This window comes from Aythya marila (assembly GCF_965140915.1).
Source record: "Aythya marila genome assembly, chromosome: 3".
In the NCBI taxonomy this organism is placed as follows: Eukaryota; Metazoa; Chordata; class Aves; order Anseriformes; family Anatidae; genus Aythya; species Aythya marila.
The window spans coordinates 80,584,922-80,610,707 of record NC_139044.1 but is presented as its reverse complement, the minus strand read 5'-3'; the positions used below and the strand labels follow the sequence as shown (position 1 = coordinate 80,610,707).

The 25,786-nt window shown below is 36.7% G+C and overlaps 1 protein-coding gene across 12 annotated transcripts in view; it reads right to left on the bottom strand.

The window, feature by feature from the left end:
• Positions 1-386: 386 nt before the first annotated feature.
• The window catches only part of LAMA2 (laminin subunit alpha 2), a 375,103-nt gene continuing 349,703 nt past the window's right edge, over positions 387-25,786 (bottom strand). For 4 of the 12 annotated variants that reach the window (XM_082757545.1, XM_082757549.1, XM_082757555.1 and 1 more), the window contains 12 exons: positions 23,216-23,434; positions 21,685-21,833; positions 17,804-17,980; positions 16,787-17,003; positions 14,122-14,181; positions 11,552-11,664; positions 9,766-9,955; positions 7,165-7,320; positions 4,041-4,194; positions 3,542-3,672; positions 2,771-2,993; positions 388-697 (listed from right to left, as the gene is read on the bottom strand). In XM_082757545.1, the coding sequence (XP_082613671.1) occupies positions 540-697; positions 2,771-2,993; positions 3,542-3,672; positions 4,041-4,194; positions 7,165-7,320; positions 9,766-9,955; positions 11,552-11,664; positions 14,122-14,181; positions 16,787-17,003; positions 17,804-17,980; positions 21,685-21,833; positions 23,216-23,434 (1,947 nt within the window). In that variant the 3' untranslated portion in view covers positions 388-539. Of the gene's footprint in view, positions 698-2,770; positions 2,994-3,541; positions 3,673-4,040; positions 4,195-7,164; positions 7,321-9,765; positions 9,956-11,551; positions 11,665-14,121; positions 14,182-16,786; positions 17,004-17,803; positions 17,981-21,684; positions 21,834-23,215; positions 23,435-25,786 lie in introns of all 12 variants that reach the window. The other 8 variants (XM_082757554.1, XM_082757553.1, XM_082757550.1 and 5 more) reach the window with 4 other exon arrangements.

The window sequence follows — 25,786 nt, the reverse complement described above, 5'->3', positions numbered from 1 at the left end:
TTCCAAGGCCATAGCATGACTGCAGCCACATAGAATACATAAAACTTAACATTTTCTCAGTGCAATTTTCATAGGAAATATTATGATCACAGAAAATTTCTAATGAATCTTGGGAGTGACCACAGCAAGCTTTTTGGAAGTAAGTTTTTTTGTTTGTTTGTTTTGTTTTTTAGTGAAGGACAGAGGTATGTATGTATGCAAGTGCACTGTATTAAGAACAGAAAATGTAATTTCCACAGCAAAGGAACATCCTGCATGGTCTCACTCAGCAGAATTATGCTGAAACACTTCCATTCCAAGCTACAATGAAAGAGGTAGGAAAAAAATATTTCTTTACATCCTTAATGAAAGACAGGGAGAAGATTACTTCTGGCATTCTGTTTGGGAGGTACTTTGAAATAGCCATTTGAATATACCACAAACACTACCCAAATATTGCATAAAGGCATTTTATTATGAATGCAGTGTATATATATATTTTTGTTTTGTTTTTAATCTGAGATGCTTATACAAACAGACCCATATCAGCTGAATGACAGTTAGTTTGCAGGACATGACACTGGTTGAACACCCTTCAGCTCCAAAGCTTTGCTAAAGTTAATCTCTTGAGCTTTAGCGGTACCCTTGGTGAGCTTCAGAAATCGAATACATCCTTTAAAACGGATATTAGTGGTCAGCCCAAATTGGGTCACACCATCTGAGGGAGGAAAAAAAGGCAAAAGGAATTAGATAAGTTTGAGTTGCTACTTCAGGTTGTTCTACAACAGTCCTGCCAAAGAATAAATATCCCCAGTGAGATATATACGTACATATATAGTGTTTTATTTGCTCTATATCATCTAATATTCTCAAAAACTGACAAACATTATGAACGAATATGATAAATCCTTAATGTAATAGTAACAATCCAGTCTTCCTTCTTTTTCCTGTCCTAGAATGACAGTGGCAGAATCTGAGGATGTTTAAACTGACATTGTAAATGATATAAATCAGGAAAATAGGTAAGTGAAACAAAATGGCCGAATGACAGTTTGTTACCTACAAGTGGTGTATGATAGTTACATGCTCATCCTGCCAACTTCTAAGGTATTTATCCACAACATAGCAGAGGAAAAGGGGGGAAAAAAAGGCCAAAAGTGATGCAATATTCATTAGCCCTAGTATCTTGAGAAAGTCATTTCCTCAACCATGTGCTTCAGCTGTCATATAAAGAAGTTTTCAAACACTCTTCTTTCCTTTTCTTTCTTTCTTTTTGCATACTCTTTATATGTATGTATAAATTATGTATATTAAGTTCTAGTTATCATATTGATAAACATTCCTTGGAATCACTCTGATGGCAGGGGTGGGAAGTCAGCCTGTTAGCACCTCAGCACTCTTGTCACTTCTGTTTCCAACCGAGAGGAAAAAAAAAAAAAAAAAAGCCACAAGACTTTGCTATCACCCTGGCTGGATGGCTCTGCTACATCATCAGGGCTGCAGGGAGACCTGTTGTGAACAAAGGAGGGGACTATCCTACTGTGAATGGACAGTGACAGAAGTGAGGGTTGGTTTGACTGGAACACTGAAAATCTTTATCTCAATTTTTTGAAATTCATAATTCATGGCTGAACTTGTCGCTCTCTTTTCTTCCAAGTGAAAAAGTGGCTACAGGGATACGCTCCAGTACAAATATGTGTGATTGATACAACTAAGGGTTACAGAAATACTTTATGCTGGTATGGACTGGCTGGCCACAGCATTGCAGTGTTTCACATCGGATGTGTTTCCACTAGTTCAAGCAACCTTGAACATTCTTGTATAGGGAAGGGTGGTAGCAGAAGATGAGTAATGGTTTCTATGGATAACCAGTAATTGACCTCCTTGCTCAATCTCTGGCACTATCTCCTAAAATCATGTAGGAATTTACTTAAGAGGAGTCTTCCCATATTTGCTCTAGAACAGACACACATTGCAAATTTACTTAATTCTTTTGATTGCCAACTAGAGAGAAACTTTATTGTAAATACAGCAGAATTAACAGTTTGCAAAAACCTTATCTGTGTCTTCAGAAAGCAAACTGCTATTAGACAAGCCTGTTGATTTCCTCTGAACAGATCAACTAGCATTCATTGTCAGCATAGTGAAAGATGAAGCTAGCTGAAGAGCTCAGCCCAGTTATGAATCCTGTTCAATTACCTCTGCTAGAAACAAGATATCTCAAGGACTTCCAGACTACTGAGTATTACTGAAACTAATTTTGATTAGTTTCTTTTTTCGTAGTTTCTATAGGGTCACTAGACTCTACAGTGAAAATATTCATCAGGAAAAGGTGTTCTCTCAACTCTGTGCAAGCTGTTGTCCACATTCCTCAATTCTTCATATTTAACATGCTCGTGTACACACAGTGCCTTGCCTCCTCAAGGGTATGTTTTCTTTCAGTAAATTTAAGTTGCCAAATACTGTTACTTTTGGTTATTAAAAGAGAAAGTTTTAACAGGGAGGCTGTGTGCATTGTGAGCAGCAGAAGGCAGAAAGTTTGCCTGCTCCTCTATGACAGCATCTCTGTTTGAGACTGGGCAGGGGGGACTGGTGAGAATCCTGTAGTGCTGCAGAACTTCTAATTCTGAAATGCAGCTGGGTGCAGAAACAAGCATCCATGCCAAGTGATACAAACTTAGGTATTCTTATCCACCAACTTCAGCATACTAGTCCTAATTGCATTTACAACATTACCAAGGCAGCATTGCTAGAGCACAAGTAAAGCATTACCTATGCCTTAAATGCTTACCAGGATATCCTCCAACAAAGACAGGGTCGTTAGTGTCTGCTGAGGTCGAGGCTCTGTTTGGACTGTTACCATCCACTTGTGTGTCATCTACAGTCAGCTCTAAACGGTGTTTGATCTTGTTTGCAACAACCTTGTGCCACTGCCCATCACACAATCTGTTTGGTGCATGAGGCTCATAGATAGCAGAGAATCGGCCTGCACCATTGTCAACATGGAACATCACCTGAAAAGCATGACATCAAAGTGAGATATTTCTCAAAACAGTTACACAGTTCTTTTTTTATGTCTGTGTATTTAAAATCAACACACTCAGACTGCACACTCTAATGCTCTGATTTAATAACATTGTGTCAATTGCTGTCCTCCTGCATAGTCTCAGGGAGGGTCTGCGTCATGTCACTCATATAAATAGAATGGAAATGTGCAAACCTGTTGTAGAGTTTGTTATTTTTCTTGTTTGTCTTAGTTTTTGAATCCCCTTTCTATGTACTGTCTAAACAGCTCCTTATAATAATAGAATACCGACTGGTTTAACAGACTGAAATAAAAGATACACATAGGAAACTAGTATTATTAATGATGAAGGCTTTCCTCAAAACATTTCCTGTTCAAATTTAAGTATGGATGTTGCAGTTTTGGGAAAGTCAAGTGTTACAGAATCTTTTAGAATATGTTTGTAAAAGTGTAAGAACCTCTGGATGTATAGAAAGTGGCAAGTCATGATATTGAAAAAAGAACATTTACAAAGAGTTAAAACTGCTTTCTACTTACTTTTCCATCCACTAATTCGATGCCAAGCCCATCCATTTTCTGGCTGCTTACTCCTAGGAGCACACCATTCATCTGTGTTGTGCGGAATTCAAATTCCACTAGCAGATCTGTTCCCACTCTGTATGCACCAACTTGGAGAGAAAAGGGAAAGTGTAATAAAATGAAGAAAGGTACTTAATTACATTATTCCTAATAATCACACAATGCGTTGCCATTAATGCAAGGTAGTTACCTTGTATAACTTAGCATTATTAACGCACTCCATTTCATATGAAATCATGTAAGAAACAGTTATGGTGGCTGCACTTTGAGTGAGACCTTGCTAGAAAGTCATATATTCCATCCCTAGGCAAGATAATTAAAAACTGTAAGTGGGATTTTCATATTCTGGTCTCACTTTGCCTCCAGTCAACAGGAGTTAGGTAGCAATAGTAGACATTTTTGAAAACATCTCCTCTTCCTTTGTTCTTTGCCTATCAGCAAAATTGCTGTTTGCTACCTGTTTTGGCAAAGCCTGTTCCATCGAAGTATGTTCCTTTCTGGGCAGTGACAAAGCACTTTCCAACGTTGAAGCTCGAAGTTGGGTTATCCAGGTCAACAGGTGATTCTGTCATTTTAAAACTTCTGATACAGCCGTCAATGCTATAGGTGACCTGCATTCCATATTTCAAACAAAATGTATAACTTTGCAAAGCAAACTGAAATGATTAGAATAAAGGCCTACATTTTGTCACTAAAAAGTACCTTTTCTTTGCTGGTTTTATGGAGCTGAATAATACTTTAATTTTATGTGGCTAATCCTTAATATCTGATTATAATTGGTATCTAATCTCAATCACGCTAAGGAGGAATTACATTACTTTTCAGAGATGTGATCTCTATTTGGCTTAATGGGGGACATAAAATAATACACTGCATAATGAAACATAGCAAATTACATCAGCAATGCAGGAATTTAATGGCCCATACTTTACCTTTTTAATTACTAGGTTATGGGGTTTGCAAGTAGACAAAGATACTGGATATAGTTCTCTGGGCTGCTGGTAATTTTATGAGGGCTTTTTTTCTCCTTTTAATCACTTTACTGTGGGTCTACATGGTAAGACTGAGCTAATGGATTTAGGCACTTACTGAAATGAACTGCGCCCCAACATATAAGTTGTTGGCTATACATATTTTCTCATATAATCTTCTATAGGGCCAGCAACCATTCTGACAGTGGCCACACCAGTGGCCAGAGAGCTGGGTGGAGGAATTTCACAGAATTTCTAGGTTGGAAGAGACCTCAAGGTCATCGAGTCCAACCTCTGACCTAACGCTAGCAGTCCCCACTAAACCATATCCCTAAGGAAGGGGATGTGCTCAGGTGCATGGGTGTTCCAGTGCTGGGTAGCAAACTGCAGCGCCAGCTTGGCTTCTGCACAGAGAACATTTTTTTGTACCTGTGGGTGGGTGGCATGGGCATGCTGAAGCTGATGGTATGAGTGAGATCCTGCCTGAGGGTCAGAAATGAGGGGCTGCCCAGGTCCCATCCCAGTGGGACCTCTGGAAGCCATTGGCATCTTCCCCTCTATGAACTACCCTAGAACTCTCCTTCCCAAGGTATGCAGATGCTGCTTTATGGTTCTCAGCTTTATATAGAGGCCTAACTTAGTGTCAGGAAAGTTTATCCATGATAACAATGGGAGAGAGGAAAATGATAAATCTGCACTTTAAGGAAGAAAAAGAAGACATATTCATAAGCAATGCAACACAAAAGAGCAAAATAAAAATCAGTTTATACAATACTGTGAAAAAAATATGTATAAACATAGAAAGAAGAAAGAAACACCTGCAGATGGAAGTCTTGATTCTGCACACTACTTTCTCTAATAATATCCTGACTAGCAATTTGAAAGGCTTTCTAAAACCACCTCTTAAAAAAACATCCCTTTCCTTCTAAATCAAAGCTGCATGTAGTGTGGTATATATATCTTATTACTACTAAACAAACCTGTACAAAGTTTTCATGGAAACTTTAGCAATATCAGTGAATATATTCAGCTCCAAGCTGAGTATATTCTTTATATATCTTTATGTATTGCTTTTCTGTCAGATTTTTCAGAGACCTTTTTCTAAGTGAAAATCGTCTCCAAATCAACATCATGTTACCAAAAAAAACCCATACCAGAAAACAATTCTTACCATCTTCACTGTGAAATTCAATCATAGAAATGCAAGATTTGTAGACAACTTGATAACATTCTCTAACTTCAAAATTTCAGTTTCCCAGTAGGAAAGCAAACCTGGTTATACTTTAGCATGCTAACAGGCTATATAAATTCTTGTGCCGAAAGTAGAGTTTTGCGTGCTTAAAATGTGACATCTGTTGATGTCAAACAAGTAGGTATCAGTCTTCTGATAGGAAGCCAGCCCACCTACCACTACATACTAGACTAGTGTCTAAAGAGGTTGACATCTGTTTAGCGGAAAGCCTGAACTAAGATAATACATGCTTTCAACTTTGCTTCAGTCTTTACATGAAACCTACAACACAATATTCTATTAATACATCATGAGATGTATTTTACTGGGAATGATTGAAAGGCAAGCACTGATTTTTACCTTCTGTGAATGACATTTGAAGTCACAGCTTCATTAAATCCTAAAGCACTTAAGACTGTCAGAATCTGACACGACTGTTATTGCCAGACTGAGCCATTTATCTGCTTGGGTTCCCTCTATTACTTCTGACATGAGCAATAGGTAAGAATTTAGCGTTACCTTTCTCCTCAGATTAGTATATGTAAATTGCAGTTGTATTTCAAATAACATAATTTGATAGCATTAGGAATTATATTTTTGGGTAGCTATGTATGCTTTTGTTTTTCGGTGCCTCAGATCTGGTTAGATAAATCCATATGGTGTGGGTGAGGGAATACAGTATTCCTGTTTAATCCTAGAGTTTCCAGGCCAAAATGATATTAACCTCTGTTTGCCAAGATACCTTTCATGTCAGCATGAAAGCTGGGCGTTTAGGCTGAAACTGTGATAAATATGCACATTTGAGGACAACAGATTTTTCATGGTCTTACTCCAAATACATTCTCTTCTAAGCTAGCAATAACAACTCAAACCCAATTACTACAGTAAGCAGTAGTACTACTGAGTACTTAGGGGTAGTTTTGGCTTCTACTGCTTCTCTTAAGAGATGTTTTCTCTGTTTATTAGCTCTCACTGCAAGATGGATTACAGCCAAGAGAAAAGGCAAGTGATATTCAGGAAATTATGCTCTGGCTGTGTAGTGATCCAAGTGAATGCAAGTATATGGGTATTTCTACTTTTCCGTAACAATAGCTGTTTGCTATTCCTAGTTCTTTACATTAACTGGGTTCTGAGTCAGATCCTCCCACTGGAAGGAGTTAGTATACCTTATAACTATATAGTATACTTATAGTATACTTATAACTAAGTTAGTATACCTTCAGTATACTTTTGATACCATTTATCAAAAATCCATTTTATCAAATATTTATTAATACTCAAGAGCAGTCTAGGGAAAAAGCAAAACAAAACTTGGAAGATACCAGTACCAGTCGAGACATACTTAAGGAGTGTATAATAACTTATTTAAATGTGCTTACCGGACCAATTCTTCTAGTTGTGTAGTTAATGGGTAATCCTCCAACATACAGCATCCCTACAACATCCAATATATCAGCTTTTTTGGGGCTCACAGTACTGTTTGAAACGCCATCTACTATGAGGTTTCCTTCTTGCTTGGTTCGAATGACTTTTATCTAAAAGAAAATGCGAATGTAATACAATTACAGACGGTTTCCTCGAAAGAGTGTTTTACATATTGTAACAAGCCTTACAGTCTAAAATTTATAACAATAAGTGAGAAAGCAGTGGTGATCAGAAGTACTTGGCTAACAGTTATGGATAGTGTCCATAGAACAGAGTTCCTGTGCAGAGTTTTGTGCAGAGTTTTGGGTCAGAAGGCATCATGACTATTACTTATCAGAACTATTGAAAGGACATGGGGTTCCTTTTGAAAGAGAAATTATTACTATCATAGTCACACTGAAATATTCTTTTTCCTAGAATCAGATAGCAATGTTAAGTACTAGTAATAGTACATGCTGAATGTTAGTGTCACCTGTTGCAAAGCTTTATTACAGAACATATGCAGACATTATTGAGTTTACTATTCCACTAGTTTGGATGTGCCTCAGATTATAGTTCAGGCTAGGGTAAATGTAATACCAGCTATGTTTGTAAGGCTTCTGTTCAGACAAATGGACTGTGAATCACATGGAAGAAGTGCAATTGCTGCACAGTTGATGAAAATCTATCCTAACAAATGTAGGCCAATTTCTGTCCAAAGATTGGATTGAGGTCTCTACGAATCAGTATAATAATGTATCTGTATAATAAAGGGATAAAAGGTAAAATGTAGCACACATTATCACAGCAGTTTGCTAAACAGAACAGAACTTAGCTCAGTGGAGGAGCAGAAACAAACTATTTTTCTTTGGCTTTTCTTTAATGTGGTTGTTCCTACTTCAATGTAGCAGCACATCTGTCATGCAAGAGGAATAAGTGAATACTAACAAGGGCTGCCCAGGTGGCAAGGGACCGAACCTGGTGTTTCTAGACAACTGTGAATCTGAGATGTGTAGTTACACCCTGAGCAGAAGGAGGATTTGGTGAGTGAGAAAGAAAATGGGAATGGACAGTCTTACAGTCTTATCTCTTTAAGTCCTCTTAAAGAGATAGCAACAGCATGAAGTAGCACAATAATGAAGCCTGGAAGGATGGTTTTATCAGTGCCATTGCTTCTCTAGGCCTGAAGAAAACATTTCAACCTAAACCATTTCAAGTGGAGAAACGGTTCTCATGAAAAGGGTTATTTTAAGGAAAGCTCCTGCTTTCTCAGAAACAAAAAATGTGGTCTTTTATTAAAGAGGTTGCCTTCCTTCCACCCATGCCAAAATGGATTTTCTTTTGCTCTTCAGGAGCTGTGAATTTAGGTTTTGTCTCCATTCTTTCCTGTAAAAATGGGATCTACAAGGGTCCATCTCTCACACAGTGCCAAGTTGCATGCTCAAAGAGCATAACCTTACACTGAAAACTAAATGTTCTAGTTAGAATATAGAGAAAACAGAGCTAAAAGAGTAAAACACATCTTTGTTCTGTATTTATAGGGGGTCTGTTGTAAAGGCACACTAGTTTACTGTTCCCAGACATTAAGTAAAACAGATAAAATAATGACTACAGCTTTATTTTTTCCCATTATGAACCACTTTGCATTTAGAACAATTGGTAGCATCAGAATATTCCTGGATAATAATAATAATAATAAAGGAGTGAAAATAAAATTCCTGTGGAACAGCTGGAAATGAAGCAGAGAGAGACCAAGGATGACTAACAAGAGGGAGTGTTAAGAGCATAAAGGAAAATGCAATTAGATTTATTCTTGTTTAGTGACAGAGATGTGAATGGTGACTATCCAAATATCTATCCAAAATGTAATGTCTCTTATAGCATATATCTTGAATACTCAGTTACTTGTTTTTCATTATTGGTGCCTTCAAGCTTTTATTTCACCTAATGGATATACAATGTGTTTGTTGTTCTTGGCCCAGTACATATTGAACTTCATGGTTGTGATATTGGTCCTTCCCTTACCATCCAAAAGCCACAGACATTGCATATACTGAAAAATGTTTCCTCTCATGAAGTCACATAAGACAAAAACATCCATTAGCATCATATTTAATCCCTAATGAATTGAATTAATAATGCAGGAAAAATTACTTAAATGTTAATTTCTTTCCATTGTTCTTAGTATTATGGCTGAACAGTGACATTATTAACATATAAACAAATGGCTTTAAAGATGTATTGAAACGGTACAAGATGATACTCACTAGAGTCCTATTAGGCAAGAAGGAACATTTTTTGCAATTCCTTACCATACTTGGACATATTCTAAATATGTCCAGAAATACATGCTTCTTGAAGGAGAAAATTCAAAGTTCAACAATAACTTCTTTGTTAGAATACATGTATATGCTGTGTACTTAACATTGCACCTCAAAGCACAAATTTTGCAGACTACAAAAATGTCTATTTGAAAGGTTAGCTTGTACAAACTATATTTTTGCAAATATCCTAAGGCAAAACAAAGCTCTCTCTCAGCATTACAGAGAGTAATTTAGCATTAGAGACTATTATACCTTGTGCCACTGGCCATCATTTATTTTGCTGGAAATCATTGTGTTGGTGTCTCCACTCCCCAAATCATAGCTGAAGTAAGGCAGTCCATTCTTTATCTGAACAGTAGCAAAATCAGCATGGTTGATGCGGGCCATATAAAACAGCAAGCCAGAGTCAGCCATTGTCCGGATTTCAAATTCAATTGTGAGTCTGAAAATCAAACAAGCAAGAAAATGGATGCAAAAAAAAACAATATTCAGAGTAGACAAATTATCAGTAGATAAAATTACCCACTTTACCTTTTTGCATTCCTCGAACAAAACTTTACAGTTAGTGAACTATTTTACTTGCCCATCAGAGTTAAGAAAAATAATTTGGTCGTGCGTGCATTGCTTTTCACACACATCTGATCCCTGACATGTGAGTGTCCTGTTACTGTGGAAATACAGTAAAGTATTTACTGCAACTTTGGCACAGAATTTGGAGATACAATTCTCAGCTGCAGCTGTTGTTGCTAGAAAATCACAACATTTGTAAAATTCCAGAGGTGTCATCCATCTTCCACACACGCAATGCTCACAAGTAAGAGACAGCTGTAGTGACAGTCAGCAAATGTTTAGTTTCTAGTGAGTTGCATTGCCTGAAGACAGGTTACCAAACTTTTAAAGATGCAGAGGGAAGCATTTACAGTTGGAATATTAGATGCTAATTTTGATTTCTCCCAGCAAAATATGGGGGTGTGTCTGAGGAAGTCTGCTCTCTTGTGAAAACCACTGACCTCTTCAACTGATTGGTAATGATGAAAACCTCCCCTACAACCAGCCTCCCCTTCTGAAGCTACCAGCCCCATACCTGCACTGACACAGGTAGGACAGCTGACACTGAGGGTGAGGCCCCACCCCATGCAGGATGCATTTATTGCTTTTGTGAATCTTTCCTTCTTACATCAAAGAACCTTGGAAATGGACCCTGGGAAATGATTTAGATTATCTGAATGCAAAGGTTGTACTGGCAGCAGATCGCTACCCTAGCCCTAGCTGAGCTGCAAAGTCAGTATCGGAAAGCAGTTGATCATATAAACATGAAAAATCATTGCATGAAAGCAGACAGACCTGGATTCTTATTTGAAAATAGCACATGCAAGGACCATAGGATTATATTTTTCTTTTAATAGTTTTCCCAGTTTTCTAAAATTAGCATAAATGAAAATACACAGTACAACATCTGTGTGGGTAACAACTGAGCGTGAAGCTGATGGACCTGTAAATTAGTAAGGCATTGAAAACATCTGTATTCTTAGAAGGAACTCTGGGAATTCCTTCACATGTCAGTGTGGATATGTATTTATAATTATACTTCGCGAGGGCAATGTCATTTCACGTGTTTACTGTGCATGCCCAATCTTAACTACTGCAAGAGAGGAAAAAAGAAGGTTGGTTTATTACCATAAATTGTCAAGTTACTGAACCTAGAAACTTCCTTGCAAAAAGCAACCTATGAACTCTTTTGGATGACCTAATTACACTCTTCTGTTTATTTTTCTTTAAGTCAGTCTAGGTTTGTTAGGTTTTGCATGTGCCCAAACCCAAACCCTTACCAAAAAAAAGAGGTAAACTGTTTTTGTTACTTGGATGGACATTTCATTGCCTAGATTCCACGCTTTAACATTATTTATGTTTGTGTAATGAAATGAATTAGCCACAGGACATGAGATTTTTCAGATAATGTCCATAACTGTGGGAGAAGCTTTTGAATTTTATTTTGGTATTATTCCATGAAAGCTCATTACTGAAATAAACAATGTACCTGTTTTTCACTTTGGTGTCATCAAATGCGACGGCAATGTGGCTGTTCCTTGAAAGACCGAATTGCTTCCCACCTTCCAAAATGGCTGGTTCTGTGTCAGCAGCACAGGAATCCTGCAAAATATACAGTGCTCATACAAATTTCATATTTTGTATCTCAGCTGTGCACCTGCTGGAAGTCCTCCAGCTGTTCAGGAATCAGACTATTTCTCCTAGTCTAGACACTGGCCCTGCAGTTTTCTGGCATGCTGATGTCTCATCCCACAAGCTGAAGTTATAAAGCAGTATGACAGGAACTTGCTTTAAAAGCAGAGCTCATTAAGCTGGTTATAAAAACAAATGCAAGTAATATATGAACATTGCTGCTTTCATGCCATCAGTGGACGTTTACAAGATTCTTAAGTGATTTCTAGGCAGCTCAGTGTACTCCTTGCTCGCATAACTGAGTTTTACACTGTAGGATGCCCTCTTACACGAATGAAGCAAGACTTAAACTTGAAGGGGATGCTATGCTGTTGACTTGAAAACTAGTCAACTTAAAAATGAGATAAAAATAGTTTCAGACCTTGTACCTCTCAGTGAGTCTTCATTTTGCTTCTTTATATTTTTTTACAATTATGTTGTCTAATGTGCTGTTGTTTTCTCTGTTGCTGTTAAAAGACCCACACCAACAATAAAAAAAGCTGACTGACCTATAGAGGTAACAACTGTTAAATTCCCTGAGCTGTCTAATGCAGACACTTTACCCAGGGCGTAAATGAAGAAGCCCCTCCCTGTCTGCTTTACTTTTATTAAACTTAGAGTGATACAACAATGACAGGTAAAATATCTTCTTTTTTTTTTTTTTTAATTTGACCAGGTCTTCTAATCTCTAGCCCAAAAGCTCTTGTATGTGGGTGCCTAGAGACACTATGGTAATTACCAGCTCCTACTCATGTCTAGCTTTTGCCTCCCACTGAGAGTATTGTGAAGAAACTGCTCAGAGGATCTAACACAACACTACTAGGACAACAATACTACAGGGAAAACAAAACAAAACAAAACAAAACAAAAGTTTCATAGCTGCAAGCTCTGTTTTTAAGCACTGTAGCTGATATCATTTTGGGTTGGTGACAATCTGTTATTTGAGCCCTGACTCAGCAGGGACCTGCAAAGCACAAGGTGAGTTGCTTTGCAGACAAAGAGCTCTTTCTGTGAAACATTTTGAAAATGTCATGAATGACACATCAGCCACTAAGATTTTAAATACAAAGAGGAATTTTCTTTCTCCCTCTCACTCAGGTTTTCAGTAGCCTTAAATTTTTTGCTTTCACACGTCACAAAGACCCTCACAACAATGAAGAGAAATTCTAAATTGAATTTTCCCCAATAATGCTCTGTATGGAACATGACAGAGCAGAACACCATGCATTATGACAAGTACACATCAATGTGCAATGAAGGAAAAAACAATGAAAATTCAACGGGACCAAACAAAGTTATGAATGTGTGATAACAGTCTTCCAGTGATCATCAAATAGAAAAATAAACCTTATTCTCTTAATGCTGGGTGGTTTTTAGTTATCTAATTGATTTAATATTTACAAGTTTATCATGCAGCTGCACAACTATGTTAGTAATAATTCTCTCTATATATTATACTACATATATTATATATACACTATACATATTCTGTAACAGTCAGACTTGCTAAAATTTTGAGATCTGGACTAACTACTGGTGCTGGAATGACAGAAAAGAACTGAAAAATTAACTAGCACCTACTTTGCTGTGGCATATTGCATAGTTAGAGGACACATTCTGACATTAAATTGCCTGCTAGATTGGCTTATATTAGAGAAAGGTCTGGCTCTGACACTGCAGCTGCATCCCAGAGAACACTGCAGTTTTTCTGCATCCCAGCTGGAGGACTGTAAGGAAATGCAAGATGTGGGGGAACATGCCAGACACATCCACAATGGTTGGAATCATAGCAAGCATACACTGATTAATTATGGATAAATACTTATCAATAAAAGGCAGCATTCCTTGGGTTGATGAAGCAATGTTAATAAAAAACATCCATAGGGCATGCTTAAAAAAGTCCAGGTTTTATTCATAAGCCTATTTCTGATTTCACTTCAGCTAAGGACAGCCAGCTTAACAGCCTTCATAAGACTGCCAAGTAAGTATGGATTATCAACCCATATTAAAATATCCTGGCTTTTTTTTTTTTTTTTTTTTTCTTGTGTAAGGTCTTTAAGGTGTATTACATTTAGATGCATCTGTTTAATAATCTTCCATATTACCCAAGAGCCTCAAGACTGAGCTCTTCAGCTGCACTTTACTTCAGTCATTTCAGGTGTCAGGGACTTGACTGGTTAGTCAAGAAGCTAAGTGTGAATCACGATGGGAATGAAGAACAGAAAAGCCCACTGGTGGACTGTGTCACACATTCCCGACAAACAATGCTGTATTAGCAATCACAGAAGAAGCAGGAAAAAAGATAGCACAACTGAAACGGTACCCACAGCTCCTCAAATAGTGTTAGTAAAGCAATGAAGTAATGCTTGGAAAAATGTTGGAAGATACCGTCATGGGGTCAAATGCAGATGTAATGCTGGCGCTCTTCATTTCAGTGGCAAGCGAGTCCTGAGAAGCAGTGAATAACATGAGGCAGAAGCAGCAGTTACCCAAGCACTGGTCTCAGTTGGGAAACATGGTCTCAGTTGAGAAACATTTTGGCACTCATAGCAAGCAGCAGCAGCAGACTGGTAGCCAGTGCATTTCCCAACTGTTGTACTTCTAGGTCTTGTCTTGCCTCTATTAGAGGATTTTTTTTTCCATTTGGAATTAAACTCCCCCTCCCCCTCTCCATGGAGATGCATAGTGGAGATCTAAAAGAGCTCCTAAAAGGACTTAAATAAAACAGATACCTTATTTAGGCTTCTTACATAGAAATGACTTTTTGCTATATATTTTCTGTATACGATCTTGGTTCAATGGGATTCTGCATAACTGTCATTATCTCATTATTAAACAATAGTTAATTATTTTGTTGCAACATTCCTCAGCAAAATACATTGGAGAACTTAGATAAATATAAAAATGGTCCAAAAGCTTGCCTTATTTAAAAAACAAAACAAAACAAAACAAAAAGGTCTTTAGAATACTAAAACTGTTTCATTTTTCTGAACAAGAAAGTGGAATAATGGTATTATATTTAGATTTTTATTTTGAACACCTGTTTCAAGTTATCACAGCTCTCAATAAGTTATATAAAACTCACCTAGTTATAATGGAACTAGTTTCTGGTATTAATAAATAGACAACATTCTTCTTGTTTTCTGCCTTGCCTTTCTTATTCTTCCTTGCTTCTTTTTACACTGCCTGGTTCATCTGTTTGGTTGTAAATTACTGAGCAATTCCCTGAACTAGATACTAGGTAAGTGTTACAAGTGATATACTCCTGGGCAACCTGATCTAGTGGGTGGTATCCATGCCCAGGGCAGCAGGGTTGGAACTAGATAATCGTTAAGGACTCTTCCAACCCAAGTTGTTCTATGATTCTGTGATCACAAGTATCACAGTTTTTTTTTTTTTTTTTTTTTTTAATAACGCTTGTTCAAGGGGCAATATCTGCTAGTTTGACTGTGCTCTTTCATAACAGTGATCATTAAGAGCGGCTAACCCTTTTTACCTTGTTGCATGGTTCTTTATGGTATGGTAGTCTTACTATGCTGCATATTTGCTTACTTTTAACTCCAAACAGAAAGTTACAACTACTCCACCTTGTGGGAATTCATCAAAAATGCTACCCTAGAGCATGAATGTCCAACACATACAATTCTGGGGCTAAGAGCTACATAATAACTAAGATGGAGCTTGCCTATCTTGATCCCTTAGTTCCCATTTCCAGGTACACAAATGGTTGTATGAGCTTTGGAGACTTCAGTAGTGCCTGAAAAGTCGTTCTTCCACACGTATCTGGCCAGTGAAGGTGGCCATGAATCTCCAGTATAAATTAATCTTAATGATTAGAGATTTTTGTCTTAATTTTTGTACCATTATGTTCATAGGAAAACATTGCTAGACATCCTGCCTATTTTCAAGGAAAACCAGATATGAATTCTGAAAACGAGTCAGGTAACAAGGAATGGCTGATGAAGTGAATTCATGTTCTTTTCTCCCCAGCTGACAGACTAGATAACATCCCTGCTTAATCCTGACTTTTCATCCGGTGTGGAAGCTCATCCCCAAATGGTTAAAAGACCTTGGGAAGCCACTCTGGAAGAAACTGTCCAATTCACTGACTCTGATGTATCTGATATAAATAAAAATGGAAATTAAATGTTGGATTTGTCAGCTTGTCAAAACAGTCTCATAGTACTGTAAATTATGGTTCTGTAAATAAGCTCCTAACCATGAAATGCGCGTCCTTTCATGCTATTTGGAAATCTCATCCATACTGAACTACATAGTGTATAAAGTGATGGCTTGTATACAGATGTAACAAAATGCAGAGGATTTTTCTCCGAAGAGTATACTCCTGTGGATATATTATCCAGTTTAATATTTAGATATCCAAGCTTATATCTTTTCTGGGCAGTAACATGCTGCATCAACTTGTAAAACTGCTACATGTGCGACAGAAGTTCCTTCTTAAATGTCATTGTATATGACTGCTTGCTGCTGTCTAGCATTTTCAGATTTCTGGCAATTACCATTGAGCTCAGTTCAGCACTGACTGGGGTTCTGGTTATTAAGTTTCCTGACAAAATTTATGAAATAGCAATAGAGGAATTGTCATATCAAACACCTCTGGTCTACCTTTTTCTTTATCCTGTCACTGACTTAGCTGTTAGCATGTACTTCAAAGAACAGCACAAGAAATATTGTAATGATGTGGATTTCCTACAGGAAAATTTCCTTTCTAATCCTGACCAGGTATTGGTAGGCTTACGCCCTTAAGTATGAGGGTTTAGGGATAAGCATGCAAGCCAAAGGGAATTCTACTGCTACATCATTCTTTAAAATAATGTTGTGATAATCCAAGCAAGTGCAATCAACCAGTTTTCCATTATCCACAGGTTTTACTGGCCTGCAACAAAGCGTTCTCTTTACAATTTCATGCTGAATTGTTGCTACTTTTGTGAAAAAAAAAAGAATACTTCATTATTCTTGATGGCTAGTTTTTAATTTTTGCCTTGTAAGAGAAACTTTCAAGCTTTCCCTTAGTGAAGTGATCTGTACTTACAAGTGCTGAAGCTAGAGATGGTGTTGGAGGGGGTGGGGAGGCTTTATCAGGAAGCGTTCCTGGTTTTTCTTTCTCCCCATCTGGCTCAGGTTGGATCAAGACTGTTGAGTGGATTGGTTTATCTTCATCCTCAGGTGGCCTAGCCTCTGGTTCTAGAGATGGACATTGGCCAATATCTGCATTTTCAAAAGACACGTGTTGAGCAAAGTCCAAGGGCCTGAGAACACACAAAGAAATCAAGGTTTGTCATTAGTTTTTCTGCTTCTTTACCACTCATTTTTTACAAAACAGCTATGTAGTTTCACTTCACAGGACACAACAGCCAGGATTTATCCCATCTGTTTTAGGTACTGAAGTGAGACACTTAAATTAGAAGTGATAGTCGCAGTTGGCTTTCCTTCCTACAATCAGTGCACCCTCATTGGCAAGCTTTGCTTGTCTAGGTAGGCTAAATCACATTGTGGAGCTGTCCTTCTCTCTCTGCTGTACATTGATGGAGTGTGGGGTGATGAAATCTTAATTTAAGTTCTTGAAAGAAATGTGAAAGAAAGATTTATGTGAAGATTTTCTATAGTGATTTTACTTTATTCATTGTACCTTTTATTTCTATTTAAATGTTCCTTCCAAATTACTGTGGAAGGCACTTCCCACAAAGCAAATTAATTTCCACAGTGGTTCTCAGAATTTGGTTAATCTTGGAGATCAGTGTTACTTAAAATAGTACGCCATAAATACCTATCACTGAGGAAAGCCTTACTACAGTGTTTCTGAGGATTTCTCTGGTCTATTTAATGGTTAAATAAACAGATGTTGTCTTGTCTGCAAAACACCTAATTAATTGCATGTCCTATGGAGTGCATGTTGCAGACAAGAAAGCAAGGTCATATTAAGAAAACAGAATATGTTTTAGGGCTTGCTGTTATCATGATTCATTGCAAAAATGAAGTTTCTTTTGATAGCCAAGGTAGTTAACCAGACCTTTTTAATCAGACATTTATTGTCACTTGTGAGACTTACGTGGCATTGATGACGAGATTCCATATGCAGCCCTCAAATGCTGGTATGTTTCTGAGAGGTGCAATCTGAAACTGAGAAGAAATGCCCCCCACAAAGAGCTTCCTAACAGAGATGGGCTGGTCTGTTGGCAGTCTCTGAGTCTGACCTTTGTCTTCATCTACTTGAACAGTAAACATCCTGTGAAAAACATTTAAAAGCAAAAAAATAGATGTTTTACTCCAGCTATTGCTTGTATTAAAATCACCATTTTGCAGGCCCCATTTACTCCTGTGCCAGCTATAACACTGAGTGTTATGTAATTATGTAATATTATGTAATTAGCTGCTCACATTAAATGAATGTTAACCCCTGGAAGGTTTTCAGCTACTGCTGAGCTTTCTTGGTGGTTCTGTAACAGATCTCAGCAAAATTGTGCTGTGGAGAGGCAATAATATCGGTCTTTGGTTGAACAGGAAGAAGTGGTTTGTAGTGTAGCACTGACATGGTGGGAGCCAAGTCTGCTGTACTCCATTATAAATATAGTCCTCAGCAGGATAGGAACAGCATGGGGTCGCATTTTTTTTGGCTCCATATTTCCTAGTTTGTACCAGTTATCTTCTTGCAGGTGGACAGGCAATCAATGCTGTGGACTGCTCTGACTGCAGGAATCAACTGCAGATACTGTACACTTTTTAAAAGATCTAGTGATGTGTTTTTGTTTTGTTTTGTTTTTTCCTGGTGGAGATGGCAGAGCAGAAGAATTGTTCTTACACTCTGATGGATGTGCTATAATTCAGTCTCATGGGTAACACATATGTTACAAGTTAAAAGGTTAAAAGATACAAAGTTCTCCCATAGAAGACACTGTTAAGGGCCTACCACAGAAGCACAGCCACACTGGCTGATCAAGCCAATCCAAGAACTCAATAAAAGAGCAAACATGAAAGGTATAAATATGTTGATGGCAAATATTGCTCTAGTAAAGGCCAGAATCAAATGTGAGAGCAAAGCTGAGTGCTCTTTCCTAACAAAGCTACTGAGATGCAAATGTTGCAGGTTTGCACATTTACAAGGAAACCTTGTAAAAGGGACATAAAGTGAAAAAAATACTTTCCCAAGCCATACGATGTGTATACTAGGAAAGCAGTGTTAGCGTAAGGTCTGTGGAACCAAGGGACAATAGATAATTTTGATGGCTAACATACAAAATGAGGTATAGCAATGAGATAAAAACAAAACAAAACAAAACCCTGCTGCCTTTGAAATAACTTGAAACTGAAGGATGAAACAGAAAATCTTTAACTTTTGAGCAAATCCAGCTCAAGGTGAGCTGAGTCGCAAAGGATGGATGAGACCTTCGTATTTTTGAAGGTGAATGTAGAACGCTACTGGGCATAATTTCTTTATCTTGTTTGACTGTATTTAATAGAGTTTAGTCAGGAGATAAGACCAGAAAGAAAATGCATCTGTGTCTATAAACTTTGATATGATCTATCAAGGGTAGTTTTAATTTCAAATATGTTACAGTTGTGTTAAAGAGAAAATAAATACCAGGACCTACGTATTCAAGCACCTTTGACTAAAATTAGATATCTAAATCCAGGTTGTATATCTATGAGTAAGTAGCTTGATTTTTCAGAAGTACTGTGTATCCCTAAATCGTAGCAAAAAAAAATCAGTTTTTGGTAGATAACCTCACTTTTTTTTTTTTTGTACTGCAAAATGATACTGAACTCTTATATTTTCCCTTACAAAATACAAACCTTAGACAGAAACCAAGTATTGAAAATGTTCATTGAAAAGGGGCCTATTTTCATACATGAAATGCTTTTTTTTTTTTTTTTGACAAGTCCTAGACAGAACTGAATAGGCATTTAAGCACCTAAATTAAATAACTGAAATACTGCATGCAAATTTTCCAATTTCCTGATAAATATGGATACATTCATTTGATCTAGAATGCTGTAGAGTAAGACAGTGGTTCAATTTTTGGAGGGTTGCAGGAAGTGGGTATTATCCTGTCTTTGAGGAGAATCTCTAGGATTTCCCCTAGATCCCTCAGCAGTGGAAACCGAAAGAGAGAGATTTCTCTGGGGTCAGTTCAGAGCAACAGACTAATTTACGTTCTGTGAAGTGTCCCAAAGAAGATACTTCTCTTCGCTGCCTTCAGAGCAAGTGTAGGAAAATTAGCCTGTCAAGACTCGAGTTATTCTTTGTGCTGTTATCCACTGCTACTGATTGTCAACTTCTTTGTCAGCACTCATACATTTCATCTCATCTTTAGCCATTACCATAGTAAACATTTTGGCACCAAGCAGAACCATACAATGATGTGCATTAGTCCTCAAACAGTATCCTATAATTACTGTGGAAGAGAAAGCAAATAGTTTATAATTATATGGACAATTAGCAGTCTGAAGAGTTTTCAGATGACATCCCTCATATTTAATCAAATAAAGCTTGAGTTCATGATGAGCAGAGAAAGGGGTTAGTCTTAATTTATATCTTTTCCCTTCAATTTAAGTTACAGAAACTGCAAAGTTCAGACAATTTGTTTTGTAACAGAGCTACTTTGAAGAAATGGGGGGTGCATCTAACAAGCATCATCAGTGGATGGCATTGTACAGCAATTGTGTCTTGTACTTTCATGGGTCAAGCTACTGTACTTGCTATAGCACTGATGAAGAGAACTTCTTTTGTTCTTTAGAGCTTATTGTAATTAATGGATAATTGTTTTCTGTCACAGCAGCCTATAATGTTTTGTGTAATGCAGTCATCCACTTCCAAAATAATTCTTTCTCCCAAAGAATTTGCAGTTTTACCTCTAACTAGACATCAAAGCGAGGGAGAAAGACTTTGGAAGGCATTATTTACAAGATTTTTTTTTAAATGATACAAAATCAATTGAGACAAAATTCTATTGACAAAGGACAAAGCAAAGCAAAGCAGGTTATAGAGAACACAGGAGGGCATCTGGGGAATAGAACAGACAGGAGTTGTTGGACAAGGAGGCTTCAGTGTGATGGGGCATAAAGAGTAAAGCCTAGTATTCAGCATGCTTGGATAAGCCTGTTCAATTAATCTACCACATTTTGTAACATGCTGGATGTCACATCTTCTTCCTAGTTTCTTTTTAACAAAGCAAGACAGAACAGCATTGTACATAGTGCACTAATCCACTGAATGTTTGTACAATACATGCCCACAAACCCTGCTTGGAACAAGGGTGAGTTCAGGCCATAAATAATACTGACTACTATAGTAGTGCTGTTTCTAATCACTTCCTCAATGATGAAGGGGTAATGAGCATTTCTTATGATAGCTGAGAAAGAGTAAAGGAAACTAAGTGAAATGCAGTTATAACAACATGATCTTAGAAGGTGTGCAATGGCTTTCCAGCTATAAGAAAGACTGTTGATTACTTGGGACTGTGCACCTTCACTGTTTTACTATTTTATCCGGGCAACATTGTACATCCACTATCACATGGCATCTCAAAACAGTTACAGGCTGCTGAGCTGTTGCTGTTATATTTTTTTTTTTTTGAAAACGGCCCTTTTCTACACATTTCCAAAGAGTGATTTACTACACCACAGCAGCATTTCTGATGTACAGATTAGATTAATCAAATTTATTTGCCAAGCATCAGAAGGTTAAAAATACCAATTCAGACAAATGCAGGTCTTTGGAGAAACAGGCTGGTAACCTATGAAAGCACATACACATTGCTGTGCAGAATAGTAAGCACTGGCAGGAACTGACATCCGAAAATTTTTGGATAAGGAGGCACATTCTTTGCCTCAGTGGAAGCATTTGAGTGGATTGCTAATGACACTGGTGCATTCATTTTGTTGAATTGTACTGTACTGCATGTTCTGTAGCACCTCCAAATTATTTGTTACCCTTTAGCTCTTTCTATCCTCACAGAGTGTGCTCTTCCATCATGAAACTCTCCAGCTTCTGGTTTGATGGTGATTCTGTGTGGATCCCGTGTTCCAGTGGAGATATGTACTTCCAGTCGACCTCTGTTCAGGAACACTGCATAGTACGCCTGCAACATATACATTGTTACATGAAGGTAAGGTACATTTGGAAAGAAAAAATTTCACTTATTTTTACATTAGTATATATGTTGTATTTTCTTACACTGGCTTTTATATTGTTCACTGATAGTGTAGTTGAAGTTCTGCTGCTTTTGCCACATTCAGGCTCAATAGTATTTTTATAATGAAGAATAAAGTGAAATAAATTGAATAAGGTGAAATAAAGTCATGCTGGAAACACTCAACAAAAAATTTGACTGTGCATACCTATTTGCAGGGAAGCAAAGAGACTTCTAACCTAAAATTCTTCTGATTTTTGCTGTTCCTGGTCTTAAACCTATCAAACCCTGAATAGCTTTGGTCTCAGTGTGAGTTCTGCATTTGGAGGGCTGGCAAATTATGCTTGTAGTTACTCTAGCAACCAATATCATGTTGTAGCAGATACCAAGATCTAACCTACAGTTACTATAGCAATGAGTGTTATGCTCACTCATGTGACCTGAAGAGCTACGTAATGACAAAGGTGCCCCTACCCTGAAGTCAATGCAATGTGGGCGAGCCATTATAATGCATTGTTCCTGGAGTGTGTTGCTTCAGGTCACCAAGGGCTTTGTCCCAAAACAGGTGTGAAGGAGAACAACAAAATATCATTTCCCAAAAGAAAGCAGCAAATATATATTTTTTTTTGCTTATCTTTGTTGTAGTATGTCTACCTATTAAGTTTTTAATTATTCAAGACTCGAATAATTGCTAACTCTGAAGGTATTTTCTCTGAATAAATTGTCTCTATCCTCTTCTTCAGAAAGGGAGAGGAAGAGAGGTTGGAGAACTCTTAAATCATAAATCCCACAACAAGGAGCTTATCTTGCATTGCTCTTAGTTGTTTTTTTTTTTTTTTTTTTTTTTTTTTTTTTTTTTTTTTTTTTTTTTTTTCCCATTGTCTCAAGGAAAACTGAGTGGCCCTCATTTGAGCCTATGTGAACAGGAATGAGGTGTTTCCAGGCACAAAGAGTGCAGAAGTAGTCCTCAGAATGAGGACTAACATTCTCAAATATTTAAGTTTGATTAAAAAAAAAAAAAAAAAAAAGGAACAACTTGAAACATCTATATCATAGAAAAACAATACATTGTTTAGCAGCAAGCAATGGATGTTCAAATATGATTACTTAAGAGAAAACAGTTGCTTCAATAACATAATAAAAACACACACACACTATTCTGAGCCCTTATTATGTTTTCTATCAGATAAAGGATAATATTAGAATAAGTTATCCCCAGTCACTGAATTTTAACTTAAGAATAAACATGACAGTGCCTTGGAAAAAAACTGAGTGGAAAATAAAATTGGTAAAGTCATGGGTTTCCTTATCTTTTGCTAGGTTTTTCATACCTGTCCAGTCTGTCTGCGCTTTCTCCTCAGAGGGGGAGCTTTCCTCCCTGTGTACCTGCGTTTTCTCCTTGGGGGGACAACTGTGCCACTTGTACCAAACAAGATGATCCCAGACTCATTCTTTGTGCTGAAGGAGAGATTGATTTCTATGCCCAAGTCAAAGGAGACAGGCTGCAGTTCCACAAAGCCAGGTTTGGGGAAGCTAACTGTATAAATGTTCTGCAGAAAGGAGACGACAGGAAAGCGCATGAGTAGGATTAAAAGTAGAGTATGAACACACAAAAAGCTTTATTAATTAAGATAATAAACTATGTAAATATAACTAGCATGAGAGATGGAAAGTAATAATGAACATTATTTTTAGAAAATAAAATAAATCATTATTTTAAATAACAAATAATTATGTAAAATAATATTTTATATAAAATTAAATATAAAATATTTTATGTAAAATTATATAAAATAATATTTTATATAAATGATAAACATTATTTGTATAAAATTATTATAAATTTACTTTTCAAAGTGTGCAAACATGAGTTTACCTGTTTATATCTGGTGCATTAGGATATTTCTGGAATTCTTGGTTACAGGAATACAAAGTTCCAGTCCAATTTCAGAATATACTCCCCTATTAAAACTATCTGCTCAGAGTGTTTTTTTTTTTTTATATGAATGTTTTTCGTCAAGTTACTACAGTGAGACTTTGCTTTTAAATCAGTACAACTGTTAGCGACACAAACTAGATTCTATTATTTTTCAAACTTGCCTAGAAAATACTTTCTATTAATGAGTCATTACTGCCTCATTATTATTGCTTCACTAAGCACCATTGCTTTCTTGATGACTCAGGATCACAAATGAAGCACTCCTTGCTCATGGCCCAACTCTTTGGACATTTGTAGCTATAGGCACAGTTTAAAGAGTAGAGTATTTCATCAAAACAAAAATTTGTGCATATTCATCAAGAATTTGTGTAATTTCTGCCAGTTCTTGCACTCTTCCATCAGAAGAAGACCGCTCTATAGAAAAAATGATTTTTCTAAAATAACCAACCATTTTGTTCAGTACAGTAAAACTTTTTTCAGATACAGAGATAAGAGACTATGACAGATACAATCATTGTTGATGTTTAACTTTCTCTGAAATCCCAGGGTATTTGCATAGCTTATTATATCCAGCCTTTTTTTTTTTTTTTTTTTAATGCTTTTACTTCACTTATTTTTAATTATCCTACATATCTTGTTTTAATTAGAACATTTCATTCACCAAGAAAATTTTTAATCCAATTAGATTTCAAACTCAGAAACCTCAAGAGTAAAAAAAAAAAAAATCCCAAAAAACAAAGTTCTTTCTAAGATTCACAGCAACAGAAGAAAATGAATATGACAATCCTCTCCCATTCAGGAAAGAATCTACAATCAATGGAATTAAATACAAACTTCTATTTTTTTTTTTTTTCTGAACTCAAATTACTAAGATTTAAAAGAATTTGAACAATCTGGTTTAGCTTTATCACAAACCTAAGAGATTAAAAATGGCCATCTCATGACATATCCATCTAGTCTACACCTTATCTGGGAGTCCTATTATTGTGTTCTTTTTTTTTTTTTTTCTGATGAAGGTATAAGTGATGAATACAGCAAAAGTGGTCACTTGTCTTTAGTTTGTCCTGGCCAAGTTCCAGTTACTGTTCAAAGGAAATTAGCAGTGTTTTGGAGAAAATAATTGGAGATCATCAAGTAAATAGCAAATAATTTAGATTTACTGTACTGTTATCTGATATGCAGCTCGAGAACACATATATACTTGCAAAATTATCTTAAATAGCATATGTTTCCAGGGAAGTAATAAAAAGTATTAATCAGGAGACAATTGTCACCTGATTTTTTTTTTTTTTTTTTTTTACATAAGACTCTTTGTTTCCATAGAAAATTACTATATTCTTTCCAAAATGTTGAATCAGGATTCTACTTTTATATGAACCAGAAGTCTGTTAATTAGAAGCAGCAACAGATGAAAATAATTGGACTTGAGCAGTATTCAAAGTTAAAATAATAACACCAACATTGTACATTCTGAATGATCAGTAAGAAATGTCCCTACAACTTCAATGGTATCTTGCAGCAATAAGTGTTCTACCCTATTGTAGAACACTACAATACAACACTACCCTACCCTAAATGTGACTTTGTTTCAGTTACCCTGAGGCTCTCCATGGCTTTCAAAGTCATTCATTCTGTAGAGAGTTATTTTGTAAGAAGCATCTTCTAAAAACACCTTTAAATCCTTGAATTTTATGTGCATCATTTTGTTAAAGGTTTTTGCAATATTGTCAGTGCTTAATTTAATCCTTGTTAATGTCAATAACTCCTATTTCAGTCAGTTGAAAAAAAGCTATACTCCTGATAAACACTGTAGAAAATCCTATTTTTTTGAGCTAGTTATATCACAACTGTCTAGGGATACTGTCCAAGAAGTCAGGATCTGGAAAACTGATCTACTTTCTGATCAGACTAATTAATCTTTCTTTCTCTTAAATAGTTCTGATGTTCAGGTTAGATCTCTGTA